Source organism: Ursus maritimus, unplaced genomic scaffold (assembly GCF_017311325.1).
Source record: "Ursus maritimus isolate PB19 unplaced genomic scaffold, ASM1731132v1 scaffold_25, whole genome shotgun sequence".
NCBI lineage: Eukaryota > Metazoa > Chordata > Mammalia > Carnivora > Ursidae > Ursus > Ursus maritimus.
The window spans coordinates 10,208,128-10,226,665 of NW_024425008.1; the positions used below are offsets into that span (position 1 = coordinate 10,208,128).

The 18,538-nt window shown below is 40.7% G+C and overlaps 2 protein-coding genes and 1 long non-coding RNA gene across 3 annotated transcripts; 2 read left to right on the top strand and 1 right to left on the bottom strand.

Annotated features, from left to right (window-relative positions):
• Window positions 1–78: 78 nt before the first annotated feature.
• Window positions 79–13,217, bottom strand: UBR7 (ubiquitin protein ligase E3 component n-recognin 7). The gene is made up of 11 exons (XM_008698425.2): window positions 13,015–13,217; window positions 11,026–11,159; window positions 10,502–10,562; window positions 9,355–9,450; window positions 7,235–7,288; window positions 6,912–7,017; window positions 5,651–5,859; window positions 5,093–5,242; window positions 4,397–4,559; window positions 2,932–2,993; window positions 79–822 (listed from the first exon to the last, which is right to left on the bottom strand). The coding sequence occupies exons 1-11, from the start codon at window positions 13,162–13,164 to the stop codon at window positions 730–732; spliced, it is 1,278 nt and encodes a 425-aa protein (XP_008696647.2). The 5' UTR covers window positions 13,165–13,217; the 3' UTR covers window positions 79–729.
• LOC103670023 lies at window positions 1,297–2,602 on the top strand. Its single transcript, XR_570484.2, has 2 exons — window positions 1,297–1,892; window positions 2,351–2,602. It is a non-coding gene; the product is annotated as an uncharacterized LOC103670023 (long non-coding RNA).
• A 150-nt stretch (window positions 13,218–13,367) lies between the features above and the next one.
• On the top strand, window positions 13,368–16,844 carry GON7 (GON7 subunit of KEOPS complex). The gene is made up of 2 exons (XM_008698434.2): window positions 13,368–13,634; window positions 15,958–16,844. The coding sequence occupies exons 1-2, from the start codon at window positions 13,427–13,429 to the stop codon at window positions 16,050–16,052; spliced, it is 303 nt and encodes a 100-aa protein (XP_008696656.2). The 5' UTR covers window positions 13,368–13,426; the 3' UTR covers window positions 16,053–16,844.
• Window positions 16,845–18,538: the final 1,694 nt, after the last annotated feature.

The window sequence follows — 18,538 nt, forward strand, 5'->3', positions numbered from 1 at the left end:
CGAGTTTTCTCCAGGAAGCCCTGCGAGCACTACAGTACTGAAATTCGAATATTCTAGTGCCAGGAGAACTGTGAATGACATTTTCACTTGAAATTTATTAGTAAAAATCATAACAAAGGTTGGCTTCCTTGATCCTGCCATCGGCCAACCTCCCTGCCTGCGAAAGACATCCAGCCCAGAAAACCATCGGCCCCTGGCTCCACTGGAGGCCGGGCCCAGGAGAAGCAAGTATCCAGACGCCTCTGAGCAGCGACCACACTGGAGAAAGCAAGGATGTGGGAAAAGAGGCAGAGACCAGGCCTGAGGAAGCGCTGACCCAAGGCACCACGATCAGAGGGGTGAGGGACCTAGAGGGGTTCTGGCGGACAGGAAGAGGGCTCCCGCCGTGCCCCGCAGAGCAGGTCCCGGGAGACAACAGCTCTGTGGCAGGGGAGACACGTTCAGGAGTTAAAGAACAAATCATTAGCAAAGAAACTAGTTTACTTTCTCAAAACTAAACCAAACTGCTTACAACTTAGAAGCAAATAACCTGGGGGTTGTCCGGTGGTCGGGCGGCGGGCCTGCTCTGGGGAGAGAGCTGCGGTTAGCGGAGTCAGAGGGCGCCGGCTGTGAAATCAGCACCCACACTGCGGCTACTGTAGTTAAGGAGGGAAGGAAGCTCGAGGCCGGAGCGGGACCAGACGTGAGGCACGCCTCTTTTATTCCCGGACGGAAGCGCCGCCCCGCACTCTAGCTGCAGTAGTACTGCATGCCGTCCACTCGTCGTCTCTTCTTTGACTGAAATTCTTCGAAGAACTGCTGGATGTCCTCTCTCTTCACAACCTGTTGATGAAAAGCACGGATCAGGAAGGGGATATGCCTTTCCGCACGGCAATCGCCGGTCACGAGATTCACAAACAAGGCCGACGGTTCAGCTGGGAAGAATGCTCTTAACGTGGAATTAATCACACTGGCTCCATCTCCTAGACGCGGGCCTGGCAGGGGTCCCACGGCTAAGAAGCACAGAGCCGGTGCCGAGCGCGGGTTCCACTGCCCACGGGGCGTCCTCATGAGAAATGATAAAAAGCACCTACCTAACAGGGTCGTTGGCAGATCAGATCAGATCAGATCGGATCAAACACTGCCCGGCACAGAGTAAGTTCTTAATAAACATTAGTTGCCGGCACCTGGGGGGCTCCATCGGTGAAGCGTCTGCCTTCGGCTCAGGTCATGATCTCAGGGCCTTGGGGTGGAGCCCCACATTGCGCTCCCTGCTCTGCGGGGAGTCTGCTGCTCCCTCTCCCTCTGTCCCTCCCCCCGGTTCGTGCCCTCTCTCTCTCTCTCTCTCTCAAATGAATAAATAACATCTTTAAAAGAAAAACCAAAACCATGAGTTGAAAAGAAAGTGGCAGAGTCAGCATACAGCTGAGCACCCAAAGGTCTCCCCAGACCACCGCCCTCTCTTGTGACCACAGCTGTCTCTTGGGAATGTCCTCCAGCTCTGTGTGAGTGCCCAAAGAAAACAAAGTCTGTTTTGCTTTGAGATTTGTGTTTTCCTCTTTACTGAAAAAAACTCTGCCCTTTCATGAATCCAAAATTAGAAATGTTCGCTACATAAAAAGAATAATCGACCAAAAATAAAGAAGCACGACTCTTAGTAAACAGACTATCCATTTCATGCAATGAGAAATTTATCTCCCATTTCACTGGGAAAAGGATTATTAGAGCATTATACAAAGGTATTTATGACATTAGCAAAATAAAAGATGAGAAATAAGAAAATAAGACAAAGGGACAATATGGATGAAAAAGTAAAGTGGGACAACCCGGAAGGAGTCCCCGCTCGCCCCAAGAATGTCTAGCCAGCTGATCTGACCTCCCAACTGCCGAATGAAGTCCATCAAAACAGACAGGTTTGTGAATTTTCTTTTTAATTACATTCTTATTGTTATGAAGGAATGAAGGTCGGGCTGGGAGAGGGAGGGAAAGAGAAAGAAAAAAAGAAAGCACGGGGAATGCACGTGAGCAAGAGCGAGAGAGGGAAAAGATAAGAAAGTGGATAAATACTTGCATGGGCAAGTGAAACTCTCCCCCTCGCTTCCCAAGGGTAGTGCCGCTAACGTACACAAACCAGCCCTGCCAACTTGCACGACTTCCTTGGGGTGAGATAAGATACCTACTAATCCTCTAACTAGAACAACCCAGACTAGTAACTGATACACCAGCTTCACAGGCACCAAGGGTGAGGAATCAGAAGCTGTAACAGAGTCAGGATCTAGGTGACTAATCTACTCGAGATGCTGAAGCTCAAAGCTCTAATGTATTTGCTACGTGGCTTGGAAATTCACACTTACAAAATGTTACTACATAGGACCCTTGGGAATTCCAATCTGAAGGAACCGTCCCTACGTTGGATCACAACACTGAACACCGAAAGGCAATAAAAGAAAAGAATTTTTCCTGCAAGGATGCTGGGAGAGGTGACCTCTAAGCACGCAAATTAGAGTGTGTGCAATTTTAAGCTTCCAGACGCTCAAATGGTCAAAGCCAACATGCAGAGTAGAAATGTTAAAGAATAAATATTAGGGTTCAATAATAAATCATTTTATTGGTTTGTCTCAGACATTTTGTAGTTTCTAAGTGTTCTTTCTTTTATAGCCAGACACAAACATAAAATAAAAGGCAGTCCATCATCCAAGAACATCTAGAACTTCTTATCTTCTCTGGACAAATACAACCAAAGCAGATTAACCTTATTGCAGCTTAAGGTGCTTACTTGTTTCTGTAAAGATCTAGTTAGTAATGCCATAGAACACTGATTTCCCTTAGTTCTGCCTGTATTCACCTGCCAAGGATCCAGTTTAAGATACACGGTCATTTCTTCACCCAAGAAAATAAACAGTTTATTCAGAACATATGGGGCTATGAAAAAAATTCTTTAACTCAACCTACCGTGCCTTCATCAGCAAATCTCTTGAGATAGTCTTTCAGTTCAGTCTTCAAGTCATTGTATTCTAAATCAAAACAACAAAAAAGGTAGTAAACTTTAGACAACTCATTTGCTTTTAGAAACAAAGCACTTCTTTCCCAGTAACATTTGAGTTTGTTAATACTTTAACTTCTTCTCTGAGTGAAACATGCATAAACACTTGCTCCCATGGGGGGCCTGGGTGGTGTAGTCAGTTGTGCGTCCAACTCGGTTTCGGCTCAGGTCATGATCTCAGGGTTGTGGGATCAAGCCCCACGTCTCTGCTCAGAGTCCACTTGAGAGTCTCTCTCCCTCTCCCTCTGCCCCTCCTGTTCATGCTCTCTCTAAAATAAATAAATTGAAATAAATTTTAAAAAAAAGAAAGAAACTTGTTCCCAATTTCTCCCAAGTTCTTTCATTTTGATATCTAGGACCCTACTTATTTAAAAAAACAAAAAAACAACAAAAACTCAAAAAAAAAAAAAATCCTCAGGCCCAAAAAGAGTAGCTAAGAATTTTTTTAAAGATTATTTATTAATTTATTTATTTGAGAGAGAGAGAACACAAGCGGCATGAGGGGCAGAGGGAGAAGCAGACACCCCGAAGAGCAGGGAGCCGGATGTGGGGCTCGGTCCTGGGACTCCAGGATCATGACCTGAGCCAAAGGCAGACGCTCAACCGACTGAGCCACCCACGTGCCCCAGCTAAGAATTTTTTAAAGAGCTTCCTATCTCTCTGGAATCCTAATAGTTGAAATAATCTTGGACTTGTCAAACATTAAGTTTTAAAACTCATTCACTCACTTACTAGTTTCTATTATGTATGAGGCACCCTGAGGGCTACAAAAATCTTTCAGATGCAGCCTCCATCCTCAAAATGCTTTTAGTCTAATAGACGCAAAGGAAATTCATCAAATAGTTAAAAATAAAAGACAGAAATGATCACTGCCCCCGAGGTGGTGGCATCCGAGCAGAGACCAGCCGCGATGGAAACGTCTAAAATCAGCTGGGCACGCTGGGGGGAGTCTGTAAAGGCCTGCCATGAAGGGTTTAGGGATACTGTCCCTCTGGTGGTTTCCTGGAGCAACCTGAACGACTGTCAAAGAGAGGACCTGTAATGTTCCATGAAAACTATTTCAACGGATGGAAAAAAAATATTGATTTTCTATTATTCCTTACTCATGCATCTACCATGAATCAAAAAAGCACATGTCAAGGTTTCTCAAGCACATGATGCTTCTAGCACTGAACTCTGACTCAGTGGTAACAACGGCTAAATACCCAGCAACACTACAATTAGGCAAGTGTAATGGAAGGCTACTTTGTAATTCCAATTTTAAACTGTTTGTATTAAATGAAAACAACAGGTTTTAGTGGTCCCCTCTATACATATTTTAAGAGCAAAGGAAACCTTATGAACTTCGTGAATTTTTGTTGAAACAGCATTTACCACAAATAAGTTCCACTTGCTGGACTCTGTCCATGCTGTTAAGGGTGTCCATTAAAGGGTCTCTCCTGTCAGCTGCCTGGTCGACCTTGCCCTTGTTTTCATAAGCCAGAACTGTGTCATATTCATCTGTCAGGAACAGGACATCTAGCTCGCCATACATTTTCTTCAAAAAATAAAACCGGTTTCCTATTAGAACTGTAGGTCATTCTCAGAAAGTCAACTTCATGAGAATCACTAAATATTTATTTAATGTTTTCAGATTAGCTGCCAGAAAACCTGAGCCTACAGAATTGCTTGAGTGACTTATTCCTCTTGCCCAAATCTCTTTTAGGAATCTCCCAACTTCCCAGTAGGTATTGTACGGTCTAAATAGATCTTTATTTTAAAACCACTGACTTACTGTAACTTTCAGGAAAATTTTTACTTCCAAGCAAATGCTATGACATAAAAAAAGAGAAGAATGTCTATTTTCCATTAAAATGAAGATTAATAAATAAAAAGTACTACATAATTCTTAATTTCTCCCACGAGCATTCTCCCACTGCAAGTAGCAGTTCATAAATTTGCTTAATATAAAATATTTTAGAGTTCTCTACAGTCCTAGCACCACTTTCATAAACACATTTTTCAGATGGGCCTGCCTGCGGCCTCGGTCCGTGATAACCACAGTCACGGCGACCCCGATCAGGTACTCACCATACAGTCTTTGCAGGTACATAACTTGCTGCGCCAGTTCACGGGCCAATAGGTGGCAGTATCTTTCTTTAGAAACTGCTTGGCATTAAGCTCTTGAAGTCTGCAGCCAGCCTGTGATTCCATGTTGAGATGTTGATTCTTAAATGCTGTCTAAAAAAAAAATTAAATTTTGAAGTGTGTTTTTTTACACTATCACAGTTTTCACAGACTTTTTTTTAGACTATAGAGGGGAATTTCTTTTTCTTTTTTTTTTTTTAAAGATTTTATTTATTTATTCGACAGAGATAGAGACAGCCAGCGAGAGAGGGAACACAAGCAGGGGGAGTGGGAGAAGAAGAAGCAGGCTCATAGCGGAAGAGCCTGATGTGGGGCTTGATCCCGGATCGCCGGGATCACGCCCTGAGCCGAAGGCAGACGCTTAACCGCTGTGCCACCCAGGCGCCCCTGGAGGGGAATTTCTTTAGGCAAAGGGTACAGCTGACATCCACAGCTGCGGAGCTCCCAGAATTAATTTTGCTTAAGCTTTCTTTCTTTCATGGCAAATACTTCGTATGTTACCTGGAGATCAGGTTCAGAACTTGAGCTGGTACATGGTTCATTAGTCTGCTCTGCTTTAACTTCCTTGACAGCATCCTTTCCACGTTCTGGAACATCCTCTTTGAGGGTACTATCTTGATGATCTCCATTTTCGGGTTTGATGACTTCCAGATCACCTATTCCATCAACATTCAGCACTAACCCATCATCCTCTGCAGATACTTTGGTTACTGTGGGTTCAATGAAAAGAAACACACACATATCCACAGATCTCTTCAATGGTGAAGTCACTTAGACTAATTCAAAAATATTTCAGAATCTGGAAAAAGAGTCTCAACTTTATCTCTGGAATAAACAGAAAGGAATTATCAACTCTTTTAGCTTATGCCTACCTAATGCTGCTCCTCCCTCTCCCTCTGCCTGCCGCTCCCCGCTGCTTTTGCTCTCTTGCTCTCTCTCTGGCAAATAAATAAAATCTTAAAAAAAAAAAAAAAAAAGAACATTGAGACAAATCAAAAGAGTAAGGTGAGATTTTAGGCACGGCAATGCTGTTTGTGGTTCTTATGGTAAAATGTTCCCTAAAGGTGAGAAGGGCAGACATTATGAGGTCAGAGGCGCAGACACTATGAGTAACTGCCACGCTAAAAATAAATTAAGTAACACATTTGCATTACCAGTAAAATAAAATATTTATTGCCTCAAGACCATTCATTGCTGATCAGTGTTTCAGGCCCATTTCTTAGTGTATACTGAAAGCACTAGGCAGCAAAGCGTAGCCCGGCCCGCCCGACCAACAGCATGTCTTCCATTTAAGAACAACTTCTTTTGGTTGTATTTATCTTTCAAAGTCCCATTCAAAAACTTCCTCCTCCGTTTTCCCTAATTCTGGTCTCATCCGGCCTCTGTGTCAAGCTATTTAAGTACAAATTTGTTCTTGTTTGTCTCCCCACCGGTCTATAAGCGCCTTTTTCTATACCTCAGAGTCCCATTAAAAACAGTTGCTGAAAGAGTCTTAACCATAGGAAACAAACTGAGGGTTGCTGGAGGGGAAGAAGGTGAGGGGCTGGGGTAACTGGCTGACGGGCACGAAGGAGGGCCCGTGATGTAATGAGCACTGGGTGTTATATAAGACTGATCAATCCCTGACCTCTACCTCTGAAACTAATAATACACTCTAAGTTAATTAATTGAATTTAAATTAAAAAAAAAAAAACAGTTGCTAAAAATTCTGGACTGAACACAGAAATGTCACGAGCCCATTTGTGGCACCACAGACACCTACCCGCCAGCTGTGCAGCGTAAGCCCACAGGAAGGAACAGCGCTTCATACAAGCCTGGCACACCATCTCCTGGAAATCGCCACTCTCGGGGGGAATGGCACCAAGATGCTGTGAATACAGGAAACCGAGTATTTTTCTTGCAGTCTCCAAGTTGTCCGAGATGCTCATTATTTAATAAAAAATTTTGCAATAGAACACTGATCATATCCTTCTAGTTTCGTTTTGGAAGAGTAATTGTAAGGTAAAATATCACACAATTCAAAAAGGAAAGATCTTTTCTCTTTTTGTGAAGACAATGGCTTTAAAAGGTGAAAGCTTTCCTTACCCTCCCGTGGAACCAGTCTTCACAGACCGCACACTGGATCATCTCGTCCGGAATCTAACACGGAAACGCAGTTGGCATGTTAATGATTACAGTGAATTCTGGGACACAGAAGTAAATCTGGCAAACAGCAGAACTAGATACTGAATAATTCTCTACCGAGTCTGTGAGACTGCTATCCACGGGACAGGGAGAGCTAGCGGGTCATGGGGCCAGCGAAGCTCGCTCTCCAGGAACTGGTTTGGAGAAGGGTTACATTGAGAGGAGCACTTTGGAAGCAACCGTCAAAGTTCGTTCACTTCGGTTATTTGGCATCTGACTCTCACAAAACTTTGTAAGTAACAGCTTCTCGTTTTATCCGTAAACTAAGGCCCAGGGAGGTTAAGATGAATTGACCAATGTAGAATGTGGCAACCCCATATTCTTCAACCCCTTCATTTTACTCAGACTGAAAAGTAAATATCATAAACAGTCTTTTGATAATACGGACAGCAACAACTCCCCTAACCTGAATTGGCTAAATAATCAAATAATTAAATTCTGGCCCTAGGAAAATGATATACCAAAGGGCACAGACTGTTTTTGGAATGGTTTTCTTTTCATGTCCAGGCTTTCCTATCTACTGATTGATATCCCAATGTTGTTCGTCTTTTCCCTATTATAACTTCTTAAAGGGGAAAAAAGTATATATATCTTTATGTATGTCCATATGCAGGCCTATACACACACACAATATATATATATATACATATATAGCCGTTTTATTCTTTCTTCTGCCTTCATCAATTTATTCAACATCTTATTTTCGTTATAACACTTTACCCCATACCTTAAAATATCCAGTTTAAGGTTTTATCTTTGTTAACTCAAAGATATCTTCAACTTGTTCCTCTAAATAATTTGGTTCAATAATTACAGTTCCAAGACAACTAGAAAGCAAGGAAGAAGGCAGAAGGCTAATTTTTCTAAACATAAAAGCACTCCTTCAAATCAGTAAATACACAAACAAAAGCCAGTCAAAATATGGGCCAAGAATATGAAAGGACAATTCAGACCGGTTACTACAAATGTCTAATAAACTCATGAAAGATGCATAAAATCACTCATGACCAGGGAAAGGAAATGTTTAAAAGATACTGCTCTTCATCTATCAAGATGGCAAGATTTAAAAAGACTGCTAACATCCAGGCCTGACAAGAGTATGGGGAAAAAGACACTATTACCTACTGTTTGTGACTGAACTCTTTTGGCAGACATGATCGCAATTGTAAATATAAATATCCTATGTCTCACTGGTTCTACCTCTAGGTATCCATAAATACTTGCAGGATTATACTCAGTCATATTACTGTATAAGGATGGTCACTGCAGCTTTCTTTACAATACTGAAAAATGAGACACCACCAGTCTGCGACAGAACATTTAGGTAACTAACTTACAGCACGTCACATTATGAATACTTGGCTGCGATCGGAACAAGGTGGATTTGTGCTGTTTCGCATGGGAAGGTGTCTGTGATATACTGATAAGTGAGAAAAGCAAGCTGCAGAAGTGAATGTACCGACTTTTCACTCTTGTTAAAACGTAACTACAAATCGAAACACGTCCACTTACATGGGCAGAGAAAGAGGTCTAAAAACATATACCCCAAAAAGTGTTAACAGTGGTTATATCTAGGAAGTAAGAAGATGGAGCGAGGAAGAAGAAAAACTCTTTTTAAATTCTGTGTATACTTTTTTTTAATTTTAAATTTTTAAAAATTTTGTATATATTGAAATTTTTAAGAGGATTCAGTCTATACACTCCATTTCTAGTCTTTCAGGGAACAAAGAAGTTGAAGGTCATTTTTTGGACAGTGTTTGGGGGAGTGGAGAAGGCAGGCAATGAGAGAGAGGAAAGAAGAAAGTGCTGGCCTTGAGAAAGTCCTGTCCAATATTTCATTCTCCTGGTGTAGAGATCTGTACCAGTTACAGCTCCAGCCCAGATTCTAAGAAAGGATAGAGCTAGAATCCTCTCACAATCCCCAAATCCCCTCTGAATAGCTATGGAGATCCAGACTGGATAATAGGCTGAGGAGCGAAGGCTAGAGGTATTAACCTCCAATTAACCTCCAATTCTCTTACCTCATCATCAGGATCAGGATAAGGTCTCTTACAAATGCAGTACAATCCAAAAAAGTTATCATTGTATTTATTGCCAGAATTTATCTTTGCTTTGTCCTGAAAGAGATTAATGTTAATATATAATATGATCTAATTTTAACTATAATTTCAGGCATCATGAAAGTATAAATTATCATAAATATCGTACAAATATCATGCATATGACATATATTAAATTACATTTATAATACATCATCAGTGTGATATAGTAAGATATAATAAATAACATGAATATAATAAAATATCATAAATATCATAAATTTCCTGTTGCATGAAGTCAATGCATTCAATCAATTTCTCCATTAAATATCTTCCTGCCAAAAGTTGGTCTTTAACTTGCAAAGTACAAAGAAAAAGAATTCACTCCTATTAAAAGGATACTTTTTCCAGGATACAGAGAATAAACAAAATTAATTTTTCGTACCTTCTTTGTAGTAATTGGGGGAAACAAAAAACATCCATAACAAAATGCTGATAAAATTTAATTATAAATATTAATGATCGACCTATGTAAATAAACATTGGCCTAGACTTTCGAAGTACTTCTTAATGCCCAGCTGTGATAGCCAAAGCTCCCAGGTCACTAGAAGGTAAAAAGCAGGCAAGGAAATTGTCTAAAAATAACTTTCAAAGGAGGGAAATAGCAATCACTAATGAACAATGTAAAATCCCTTACTTTCTACTTAATTTCTGTTGCTTCAGTAAACGTTACTGTGTAAGTATAGTTATTAGCCAAAAAACAGTGAAAAACTCCCTGTGTGCATCTAGCCCACATTCATTATTACCAAGTTTTTTTATTGTTTTTAAAGACATACCCTTTGCTTTAAAAGCCTTAAACTATGAGCACAGCTAACATAATTGAACCTGAGTTACTTTAAAGAACATTCCCACCAAAATCTTTCATATTAATTACAATCTGTAATGCAGGCTCTGAACAGGTTAGTTTTCCAACAAAATAAAAAATGGGATACAGTCTAATACTGATTTGCCTATTTGCAAAGAACAAGCATAAGAACTTCCTTTTTGGAAAATGTATGGTTTTTATCCACTCCGGCAAACATCAATCTCAGCTATTTTCAATGCATTTTTAGTTATGGTGCTTACTTACAGGAAATAATTTGCATTCCAAATTTTTAAACTTGCTGTTTCCACAATCACAACGAAAGTTTCTGGAAAAAATGAGGAAGCGCAGATTTTAATTTTTCTTTTAAATCTAATGAGTTACTCTTTATATTAATATTAGAGCCCCTTCCAATTCGTTTCTAGGATCTAAAAAGTGGCCTTGGTTGCTGTTCATGTGTCCAATTTGAAATTTCTCCAAGCACATAACAATTAAAATATTTAATAACTCTGGAAATTAACATGCACAGAGACAAATGTTTATATCGCACATACATAAACACACAAGTAAAATAATGGCAGAGAAGGATGACCAGTTTCAGTTTATACAATAATCATATTTTAAAAGGCCCTCTGGAAAAACTGTTCTCTCCAGTTACATCATAGAAAACAATTATATTAAATTTTACCAGTACACAACTACTTTAAATGGAAAAACAAGAAAAACAGTACAGGTGGGAAAGAATCCAAACATTTAAAAAGCATTCAGTACCAATCTCCGACTGTCTGTACCTTTTTGTGTACAGCTCAAACAGTTTATGACTTCCATGACATTCATAGCTGCAAGCTAGGCAAATTCCTGCTGGTTCTTCTCCCTCTGGGGTGCAGGTACTACAGGCATATAGTGCTTGTCTCTTTACTGAGCCCTAAAAAAGACAGCCCCAAAATGGAAAGAGAATAATTATACGAGAGGACCAAAACACCATTGCATGTTTCAAATCATTATATATGTTCTAAATTAGTGCTCATTTTCATACATTTTTTTAAAAATGATAGTTTTAAATTCCCAGCCAGCTGAAGATAAGAGTAAGCTGGCCTGCAGCAACATTTTAACACATACAAATATAGGAGAATGTGTCTAGGTTTATGTTCGCAATATCACACTTACAATTTTGGAAAACACTTGTTGACTCCACCAAAGAGAAAATCAATGCATTAAAAGAATCCTTTTGATTTTAGGAGATGCATGCTGAAATATTTAGAGTGTCATGATGTCTACAACTTATATTCAAATGATTCAGGGGAAAAAGTGTGTTATATAGAGAAGAGAGAGAAAACAAATGTGGCAAAAAATGAATACATGGAAGAGGTACACAGGTGTTCATAATATTCTTTCAACTTATCTGTAGATTTAAAATTTTTCAAAATTAAAAGTTGAAGGAAAACAGGCAAAACTTTTAGAAATCTTGACAATGGTTACCGTCCCCTAGAAAGCAGGGAGACAGAGAAGCTTCTGGGATGCCCCTAATGTTCTATTTCTTGATCTGGGCGGGGTGGGGGAGTGGGGTAACAGGTACATGAGTATGTTCACTTTTCTCCGCAAGCCATAGACATGCCTTGTGTGCTTTTCCACATATTTTACTACAGTAAAAAGAAAAATTTTAGGAAGTCCGTTCTATAAAGCTAACTACATTTCAAGAACAGCTTACACACACTTTTTTTTTTTTTTTTTTTTTTTTAAGGAAAGCAGAGAAAAGGTTGTTTTGGTGGTGACCAAAAGTTTTAAAATACCAGCCAACATCTGGAACTATCTGTAGATACCAGGTTAATTCAACAATCTAACCACTGTGCAGGGTAAACTCAATTGGTCAACTGATGACAACTGGTATTATGAGCTCAGTCAGCACCACATAAAGGCCCCAAGTCTCTCGCCTCATCCCCCAGTGTTCCACACATCCTCCAGAGTCTAGGTAACTTTCTTCCTACCAAGTCTCACCCCGTGTAGTTTCCTTCTACCCACCTGGCTCCATTTTTGTACCTAGAAATACAGGATGAGTCACCAAACACTACAACGCACCCCCTCAAATTCTGATTCATAACGTCTTCTAAATGCCAAATTTACCCTTCAAGCAAATCCTCTCCTCTCCTCCCCTCCTTTGCCAGTGCCACCTGCTGCCGTGGTTCCGGTCTATTCCCATGGGGGGGGGCGCGGGGGGGGGGACTGCAAATAGACACTGTACTTGCTTCGTCTCGCCAAAAAAACTACGAGCTAGCACTTGTCAAACTAAATTGTAGAGCATTAGCTGTCAAGGAACCCAGCCTAGGGGGAGATTTTCAAATCCAGAGCTCTCTCCTTTAACTCTGCTTCGACTCTCCCATTCGGTTCCTAATAAACACTCTTAGGATGGGAAAAGTAAGGACAAAGATGTCGGGATCTGAGAGGTCACGGGGACAGTTTATGAAAAGCAGCCGAGGCACCAAGGAGAGACGAGAGAGGAAGGAAAGAGCAGGAGCCCCAGGGCCAAAGCCTGGAGAATCCCGAGGGACCGGACGAAGGAAGACAGGGAGGAGGGGGCCCTGCTGGCCACAGGCTAAGAAGGAGGACCCAGGAGGCTGAGGTTTAAGGGCAGCTGGGCCTGGGACTGAGAAACCTACGACGAACCGCGACCCCGGACCACCACCGGGGAGCCGGGCCACGCGGGCGGGAATAAGGCAAGTCGGGTCGGGAACCGGAGGTTCGGCGGGAGACCGGGGGAAGCGAGGCCCGGGCCGCGCGCCCACCTGCGAGTAGGAGCACTTCTCGGAGTCGCTGCCGCCTAGTACGGCGCACGCCTCGTTCTCCAGCTCCTCGTCCTCCTCTAGAACGTCGACCAACGATACCACGGGCTCCAGCTCCGACTGCCGCCCAGCGGACCCCTCCGCCCCAGCCATCCTCAACTGTCAGCGGGACCGCCGCTCGGCCCGGCGGAGGCGGGAAAAGCGGCTGCCAGAGGCGTGGCCGGAGGAGGCGGGGCCCAATGCTAAGAACCAATCCCAAAGAAGGGAAGAGAAGGAAGGAGGAGGAGCGACTTCCGACAAACGGAAGTCACTCCTCTCCCTTCTCCCGCCTGCGCCCGCCTGCGCCCGCCGCGTGCTGACTTCCGCTTCCGGGTGGCGCTGCCCTGTCGCTTGCTATTGAAGCTCAGCGGTCGTCATGGAGTTGTTGGGCGAGTACGTCGGGCTGGATGGGCAGCAGCGGGTGCTGCGGGTGCCCTGTGAGGCGCCGGGAGACGCCGACCCTTTCCAGGGCCTGTTGTCTGGTGTGGCCCAGATGAGGGAGCTTGTGACCGAGCTCTTCGGCCCCCTGGTACAGCAGGAAACGCAAGACCGGGAGGCGGCGGCTCCAGAAGAGGCCATGGACGGTGAGCCCTGAGAATGTGCTGGAGCGACAGGAGGGCGGGGCAGGGGAGCCCGGGTAGAGTGGCCAACTTGGAGAAAGCCTCGGGGGAAGAAGAATCCAACTAAAAATTGTTGGCACTTACTGTCGTATTATCTGGGCTGCTTCTACTTAAGCGTTTTCACGACTCTCTTTGCATTTATATCACAAAACACGTGCTGAATGCCTAGTACTCTGTGCGAGGCACTGGGCTGTGCTCTTGAGAAAGAATGAGGTGAATGCCATTCAGTTCCTGGCCTTGTGGAACTCTCAGGCTGGTGGGGGTTAGACAGGCAAACACTTATTACAGACTGGAAGTATGACCCCAGGGCCCTCTGTAACTATTGCAAACTCAGGACCCAGGAAGGCTTCAGAGAGGGGGTGTGACTTTTGAGCTGGGAGTTGAAGGATGAAAATGAGTATTACCAGGGTTGAAATTACAAACATGTTAGGAAGACTGCCATCTGTCGCAGAATAGGTTCTGAAGATTTCAGTTTAAGGAGTTCTGATTCCCAGGGACTCCTTTCCCATATTCCATTTTAGAAGGTACAGTTTGAAAGGAGAAATATGAAATTCAAGTGAATACAAAAAAAGGTAGGTACATTTTCTGCCCTGAGCTGAAGAACCTAAGAATTAAATATTGGAGTCAGGACTTAACGCCTCTGAAGAGGGGCTTAAACTGTACTTTTATTTATTTATTTTTTCATCTTGTTTACATCTTGATAGTTCCAGATAATGTGAACCCAGACCATTACACTGAGTTCAGACAATAGATTGGTTCCATGAATATGTTAATTGGGTGTTGCCACATATGTTGAAAGTGAAGTCCTGTTTCTTGGCTCCAGAAGTACTTCTCTAATTTGTTGAAAGTGTTATCATTGGAATAAGGATGAGTATAGCTAGAGCCCTTTCTTAAAATATCATTACTTATTGGAAAAATAACTGCCACCTATTCTGTTAATGGCAGGTCAGTAATATCTTTGTATTGGAGGACATGTTTTTGTATGTTAAATGAAGACCCGGTCCATAAAGCTTAGGTTTGAATTTCCTTTGTTAAAAGCAATAGAGATTGAAATGGTATATTTTGTGTTATAGGAATTCTATCTCAACAAATGTACAAAATTTAAAAATTATAACAATTACTAAAGAAAAATGATAGAACTCTAAAAAGTACTAAGTATTGAAATTGGATTACAAATAATCGAGTTATCAAATATGCAAAGGATTTGAATAGACATTTCTCCAAATGAGATATACAGATGGTCAGTAAGCTCATGAAAAGATGTTCAGCATCGTTGGCCATCAGAAAAATGCTAATGAAAACCACAATGAAATACTACTTCATGCTCACTAGGATGACTATAATCAGAAAGAACAATAACAAATGTTGGCCAGGATGTGAAGAAATTGGAGCCCTCATACATTGCTGGTGGAAATATGAAATGCTATACCTTCTTTGGAAAATGGTTCGGCAGTTCCTTAAAAAGTTAAACATAAAGTTATCATATGACCCAGGAATTCCACTTCTAGGAACTCCTCATTCCACTCCTAGTTCTCCGAAGAGAACTGGAAACATGTTCACGTAAAAACTTATCCATGAATGTTCATAGCAGCACTATTTTATAATAAGTAAAAAGTGGAAACAGCACAGAAGTCCATCACCTGATGAGTGGATAAACAAAACGTGGTGTATTCATCAATGGAATATTATTCAACAATAAAAAGGAATGAAGTACCAATAAACACTACAACGTGAATGAACCTTAAAAACATGTTGAGTGAAGGAAGGCAGACAAAAAGGCCACATATTTTATGATTCCATTTGTATGAAATGTCCAGAATAGACAAATCTATGGAGATAGAAAATGGATTAGAGGTTGCCAAGGGCTAAGGGGAATGGAAAGTGATTGTTAATGGGTGTGGGATTTCTTTCTGGGATGATGAAAATGTTCTAGAATTAAATAGTGGTGACAGTTGCTCAACCTAGGGAATATACTACAAATCAATAAATTGTACACCTTAAAATTTTAAATCTTTCTTATTTATCACTTTTTTTGGAGATACAATTCATATACCTTAGAGTGAATTTTATGGTCTATGAATTATATCTCAAAAAAAAAGTGATAAATAAGAAAGATCTTAAGCACCAAAATTCTTGAAATCTTTTTAACCATTCATACCTTGAATCTGTTGTATGCATGATTTTATTAATTCTTAAAAGTGAAATGATCTCATTATCAACCATTTTAGCAATCTTTTTCTTTGAACCACTGAACATATTGTCATACAACAAATATTTATTTTAAAAGGTGATGATGAAGATGATGCAGAAGATGATAATAACACTGATATCAGAACTAACTCAGATGGACCATCTGCAAAACGGCCCAAACCTCCATCTTAACAGTAGCTTTTATGAAATTTTAAAGACTGCTACTATACGAGAATTATCACGCACTGACATTTAGGAAAGACTAGTGCTCTAATCTGGAAAAGCATTTGTTTTCTTCCCCAGGACAACTTTGTCAAAGAAAAAAATGTTTCTTCTGTTTCCAGCAAGAAAGATATAATAAATGTTTAGAAATGAATCTGTTTTCTTGAGTGAGAAATAAATTTCAGACCATGGAAATAGAATAGAACATTTTATGATGTATAAAATCCTCTAAGTAGGCAACTGAATTTTTTATTGCTTTCTACTTTTTAAATAACCATTGAATTAAATTGTGTGATGTCTACATCTTTTGGCTTCTGCTTGTTATAAAAAAATACATGTCAGTTCTTGGACAGTAACATTGCAAAGAACCATGCGACATGAGCAAGTGGTGAAAATTGGATATTAAATTTAAGAATGGCAGTTCTGTGTAAGAAGAAGGAAAACGGGAAGAGAAATACTGAAGGAGGGAGATGAGCCCTTGAGAGAGATCCAAGGAAACCTGGAGTCCACACCCACACCCAATATACAGACCCCCAAGATAATACCACTTAACAAGTATATATTTAACCTGTACTTTAAGAGAACAAAGTTAGATGTGCTTTTATGCTGTAACATGTTATGTATATAAACACAAATGTAAGTCTTTAAGTAAGCAATCTATGTTGACTATAACTTAAGGCATTTCTTCTCATCCTGTACCCTTGCTTTGATTTTGCTTACTGAAGTACTATTGAATCCTTTAAAATACATATATATTCCTAACATGTGTGTGTGTGTTCCTTTCTGCTTGTCAGTGGGACCAAGGCGTTTTTTTATTTACTGTGCATGTTTCCTGATTCATTTGCATAGCAAAAATACAAAGAAATCAAGTAGCGTGCATCTAAACAAATAGTTATAGAATTTTAGAGTTCTGTATGACTTTACAGATTATACGATTTATTTCTGAGATGAATTGAATCTTGGAATAGGTGTTTGCCCTGACTTTGAGCTAACAATTGGTAGAGCCGGGTTGTACACATAGCCTTAAAAAGATTACTGTAGTGCTTTCCCAGTTACACATTCTGAAATCTATAGCTTACAGAGTACATGCTATTAAGGAAACTGAGTTCAGATACCTTTTCATATCTTTAAAGTATTGTTTTACTTGAAATATCAGCCTTCCACTTAAGTGCATTTATGTAATCAAAGCAATACCAAATAGGAAAAAAAATATCAACTAGAAAATGTTTTATAAATAGTCAGAAATTTCCTTGTTTAGTTTGTGATAGTGTCTCTAACATTGGCACTTCGACTCAGTTATTGACTTATAATAATCTTTGTCTTCATACAATCCTTTAAAAACACTTAACAGCATAGTTAAAATAGTTCATATATTTTTTTAATTTTTTCTTTTTAAAAATTTATTATTTTGGGGTGCCTGGGTGGCTCAGTCAGTTAAGTGTCTGCCTTTGGCTCAGGTCAAGATCCCAGGGTCCTGGGGTCGAACCCCACATAGGGCTCCCTGCTCAGTGGGGAGCCTGCTTCTCCCTCTCCCTCTGCCTGCCACTCTCCCTGCTTGTGCTCTCCCTCTTTCTCTCTGTCAAATAAATAAAATCTTTAAAAAAGATAAAGTTTATTATTTTTTTTAGTAACCACCACACACAGCGTGGGGCTCAGACTCATGACCCTGAGATCAATAGTCACATGATCTTCTAAGTCATCCAGGTGCCCCTAAAATAGTTCGTATTTTTAAAGTAATAGCTGAACTTTGCTCCTGAATATTTTGTTTCCTTCTTTGTTTAGTAAATATATTTATAAAGAAGAAATTGCAAGATATTTGCTCTTGCGGTCCAGTGTTTTGAGGTCTGGGTTATAGGTTTGATTGATCTTTTCCTTAATTTTAATACTGATTCTAATACTGTCTTCTCCTTAAGTGAGCTACATGTGTAACATGAAAGATCACTGTGAAGGACCAGTATAGAAGAAATGCCTAGTTTTCCAGTCTGCTGCCTTCTAAGGGTACAGACATAAGCCACAGGCAAGCAGGACAGTTAATCTCTGAATTTCTTTTGAATTTACTTTTGTACAGGAAAATCAGCCTCACAATACTAGCTGAAAATAAGCTTGACACCAGACTTAGATAAATAATCTTTTAATATGTGAGACATGGAGTGTAAAATGTGAAATATATGGACATATGCAACATAATGGTTTTTCTAAAAGTGCTTTGTGTTATGTTAAGAAATAATTCATATTTTTTTAAAGATTTATTTATTCTAGAGAGAGAGAGAGCACACGAGTGGGTGGGGGAGAGGGAGATAGAATCTGAAGCAGACTCTGTGCCAAGCAGTGGGGGTGGGGGGGGCACGAATCCGGGCCCAATCCCAGGACCCTGAGATCAGGACCTGAGCCCAAACCAAGAGTTGGTCACTTAACCAACTGAGCCACCCAGATGCCTCAAGAAATACGTGTTGTTG